The 4,457-nt window shown below is 35.0% G+C and overlaps 1 protein-coding gene across 2 annotated transcripts in view; it reads right to left on the bottom strand.

Annotated features, from left to right (window-relative positions):
• The window catches only part of LOC107631505 (aspartate carbamoyltransferase 3, chloroplastic), a 5,449-nt gene continuing 1,602 nt past the window's right edge, over positions 611-4,457 (bottom strand). Inside the window, exons 2-8 of one of the 2 annotated variants that reach the window (XM_016334969.2) lie at positions 4,234-4,401; positions 3,353-3,469; positions 2,744-3,251; positions 2,528-2,667; positions 1,478-1,651; positions 1,137-1,373; positions 611-1,028 (exon numbers count right to left, since the gene is read on the bottom strand). In XM_016334969.2, the coding sequence (XP_016190455.1) occupies positions 921-1,028; positions 1,137-1,373; positions 1,478-1,651; positions 2,528-2,667; positions 2,744-3,233 (1,149 nt within the window). In that variant the 5' untranslated portion in view covers positions 3,234-3,251; positions 3,353-3,469; positions 4,234-4,401 and the 3' untranslated portion in view covers positions 611-920. The remainder of the gene's footprint in view (positions 1,029-1,136; positions 1,374-1,477; positions 1,652-2,527; positions 2,668-2,743; positions 3,252-3,352; positions 3,470-4,233; positions 4,402-4,457) is intronic. The other variant, XM_016334968.2, reaches the window with a different exon arrangement.

The raw sequence follows: 4,457 nt of genomic DNA, 5'->3' as shown, positions 1-4,457 counted from the left end.
TCATTGTTCACAAACCCCACCTCTTTGTCCATTTCAGTATCCGTCTCATTTTTCACATGGTTGCTTTTTCAAGTTTGTGCAGGGATCATGCTGTTCATACTGATCCATCACTTCATCACAGATGATACAACTTTATTCTTTTTTCAATCTTAGTTCCTTAGTCAATGTTGGATGACAGAAAGAATTGTCAATAGCCATCATCATAAGCAAATTGCTCAACTTCTTACCCCTTGAGACAAGGACTATGCATTAGGGAGTCTTGAGATTTTACCTTGTGCTTTCTTTTATTGTCTTTTATTTTACAATAAATATTTCAGGGTTTCAAAATTAGATGGGTGAAGTAGGGAGATAAGCTAATATGCAGGGTATCTTAAAAGAAAAATAGGTCTTTCCAATATCAATTATCCTACCACATTTAGAGCATATTGTATATGATGCTCTTAAAGAGTAAAAATACATAATTATGAAAAATAAACAATTTAAACACTAAATACATCTATGGAACATTTTAAAATAATAACTGTAATAGATGTGTTATAATTGATCCTTTCCCTCTTTTCTTGGCCACAAACTAGAGTGGTACTATAGCTTATTAGAAGATTTTATACCATCCTGTAAAATAATATTTCTCTTTCGCAATGATTGAAGTAACTAATAAGTTGAGGACAATCAATTATACAGTGGATTAGTGGATATATGAAAAGTAAAATTAGTAGTAAGCTGTCAAGAAGATGAAATGTAAATACTTTTGCCTAATGGAAGCTCTCCTCTTTCTCATTCCAATACTTCATGAGATAAGAAACTACAATAGAAAAAACAGAGAGAGAAAGTTTTAAGCAAGGACAATACAAACAAAAGCAAAAGAAGTAATGATCTTTCAGTATCTTTCTTCCATGCACTTTGAGGATGAATATGCAGGTTTACCAACCAACAAGCAAGAGTTTCAGAAGTGCCATCCGAATATATAGACCATTTTTGGCCTGCCTAAAGTAAGCAGCCCTTGGATCAGCATCAACATCCACTGTGATCTGCACGAAACCAAGTCGAATTTCATGAATCAAATTTTGTAAACTCAATGCTTGCTTAAAATCCTAAAGAGCATCCTCACAACATTTAATATAAGCAAGCATGCTTACTTCATCAAGCCTAGGAAGAGGGTGCATGACCACAGCATGAGTCTGCATCACCTTTAGAACATCCTTATTCACAATGTACTTGCCTCTAGCCTCTTCATAAAGGTCAACTCTTTCACCAAATCGTTCTTTTTGAATACGAGTTTGATAAACCACATCACACTCTGACGCCACTTCCATTAAATCAGCGCTTTCTTCCCACTTCACTCCCTTTGATGTCAAATACTCTTTTATATCATCCTACAGAGTTAAATATAAACTCAGACCAAATTACGAAATCTCAAAAAGACTCAAACATGGTATTTTGTCATTATGAGTGAAGAATTAGTATGCTCAACAGTCACCTTCATTTTAACCACATCAGGTGCTACAAAATAGATTTTCACGTCCTTGTACTTGGCAAGCAAGTATGCCAATGAACGAACTGTCCTCCCATTAGCAAGGTCTCCCACAAGCCCAACTTTTATACTGTCAAGCTTCCCAATCTCTCTTTGAATAGTGTAGACATCTAAAAGTGCCTGAGTAGTTTGAGAAGTAGTAAAGCTATGAATGCAACTTCGTATAAAAGTGCTACTTCAATTACGCATTCTATCACATACATGATCTTGCATCAATCTTTCCAGCTTTACAAAGATAACAAGAAAAAGATAGAACAAGGAAAAATGGGAATCTATTGAACCATCAATCATACACAAAAAGTGCAGAAAAGCACTTGTATATGGAAAGTACATAAAGTTAAGATCCACTGCAGAAATGTCGGAGCTAATATCTCAACCTCTACATTAAAAATAGGGCACATTATATTCATCTCTCCTCAGGGACCAAGAATATGACACTCCAAACCGACTTTCTCCCAATATTTCCCACCCCAATGGACGAGTTAATTAATAGCACCTGCCCCTCTAATTATGTTACTGGAAATATCACCGTTACCCACACGACTATATCTAATAATGGTAAATGTGACTGGAGTTGCAGCCATTGTGGTTCCACTATCATTGAATAGTATATTAAAGAGGACAGAAGCAAAAATCCAAGAATAGAAGAAACCAAAATCGTGTTCTCTGTAAATATTTTCATTTGGTAGCATTCTTTATTACATAAAGATGACCCAAAAGTAGAAAATTTGGATACTTTTAATTTTTTCTCTTAAAAGAGACAACAAATTGAGATCACTATTTATCATTCTTAATACCTATTTAAGAACATTTATTGTAGATGCAAAATAAGCACCTTAACAAATGTAATAGTATGGAGATTTTAACTAGCTTTGAGAATGATAGCCTAAATCAGATTCATTCAGCAGAATATTCTATCAAATTCAGTCTGTTTGACATTCTCTATGGAAACATAACTTGATGCAACAAATATTGGTGCAGAAATTTCATGCATACCTGGGTAGGATGCTGTCCAGGACCATCCCCTGCATTGATTATTGGAATGCCAGCTGTAGCAGCTGCTCTTCTGGCAGCACCACTTTCAAAGTGCCGCATCACAATTATATCAGAGTAACCCTCAACTGTTCGTATTGTATCTGCAAGCAAATCTCCATGAGACTCTTCATAGGAAAAGCAAACCAAAAACTTGAATACAGAAACTAAGATACTGACCTTCAAGTGTCTCTCCTTTGGCAGCCGATGAAAATTCTCTTGCATTTTCAGTTGTTAAAACCTCTCCACCGAGTCTTTTCATGGCAGACTCAAATGAAAGTCTAGTTCTAGTAGAGGGCTCATAGAATAAGGTGGCCATAAGATAACCCTTTAAAATTTGGCTACCAGGAGAATTCTTTTCAATACTCTCCATCTCTTGTGCAACTTCAAAAATGGCATTTAGAATGTCTCTATCAAACTGTTGAGCTTCAATAACATCATCAAGTTGAAATTTTTGTCCCACTGAAAAGTAAGGTGCACGTTCAACTTTCAAAGCATTGGAATGAATTCCATCTGTTTGCAAGATTGATTTCATTTGTTCCAATTTTGATGACTTCTTCATACTTAAAAAATTCGATTTTGGACAGCATAAAACATCTGAGCCTTTTAATATCTTTGGAGCAAGCATCTCTGTATGCATTGAGCAGGAGAAAAGAGAAGTCGCAGCCATTGCAAATTAAACCAACCCCTATAAATGGATTAAAAAATCGTTAGTTGGATGAAAAATATTGTTCACCATACCGTTCATTTATAGGTACACACAAAAAAATATCAATTGAAAGTTGAAACCTTGACGTTTTTGCAACTTCTTGTCTAAAAGTCAAGCAGAGAAGGAAGCATAATGGACGTATTCAAAATTCCAACCAGTGCAGAATCAGAGAATGATACCACTGCATAAAATTGACACTGCCACATATTTTTATCTGTTAAACCTCCGGTATTCCTTTCCAGATATGATGTAACAACAACAAAACTTTTTCCACACATAATTACCAAATAGTCACATGTGCACGAAGACTTTCTCGCATTTACCTCCACTTTTAAAACATTAAATATACTTAAATATGCTTAAAATATTCAGCCGTGATTCAATATTGATCACACAATGACCCTAGCAAACTATATCACGGCTCATAACAAGTTATATACCAACCCACTATATTCCCAACCTTAAGTACCAGCCATATCACAGTCATAGATAGTAAACTATTTGAATTGGAACACCACACATGCTTGGTGGTCGTATTCTCCTAGAACCAGAAATATACAGTGAAAACGATCAACCAATAGAGTGAATAGACATAAAGAAACTAATCACTAATAGTAGTGTTATATAACACACACAAAAAAAAAGCTAAAATGATAAACAAAGAGAATACAAAATTTGCAAATACTCCCTTTGCAAAACCTGCACACATGATGTATCAAAACTAAACATAAAAGCTTGAAATTCCAGGAAATAGAATATAAAAAACTAAATTAAAATAGAACAATAAAGAACCCACGCAAGAAAAAATATCATCAATGAACACAAAGCAAAGGCTCCCAGCTAAGCAGATCCATGCAACACATAAAAACCAAACCTCCAACAGAATTCCCACCATGAAAATTCAAAACTTCAAAACCTATATGCACAAAAGAAGCATTAAAACTAGAAGTTGTGTGTTTACCTCCGGTTCAGTGGCTGTGTTGTAGTGGAGGGAGAGAAAACAAAGCAGAGAAAGGAACGATCTTTCTGAAAAGGAAGAACTGAGGATGAGAATGGATGAAACCACAGACCAGTTTTCGGTGGCGCCTAGGCAGCTTTACACTTTCTCACGTTTGTTAAAGGAAAATGGCTATCATTATTATTAGAGTAAAATCAGAATCAATTAAAATAAATCAGATCAAATCA

This window comes from Arachis ipaensis, chromosome B03 (genome assembly GCF_000816755.2).
Source record: "Arachis ipaensis cultivar K30076 chromosome B03, Araip1.1, whole genome shotgun sequence".
Classification (NCBI taxonomy): Eukaryota; Viridiplantae; Streptophyta; class Magnoliopsida; order Fabales; family Fabaceae; genus Arachis; species Arachis ipaensis.
The sequence above is the reverse complement of the archived record's forward strand: the minus strand, read 5'-3'. Positions and strand labels throughout refer to the sequence as shown.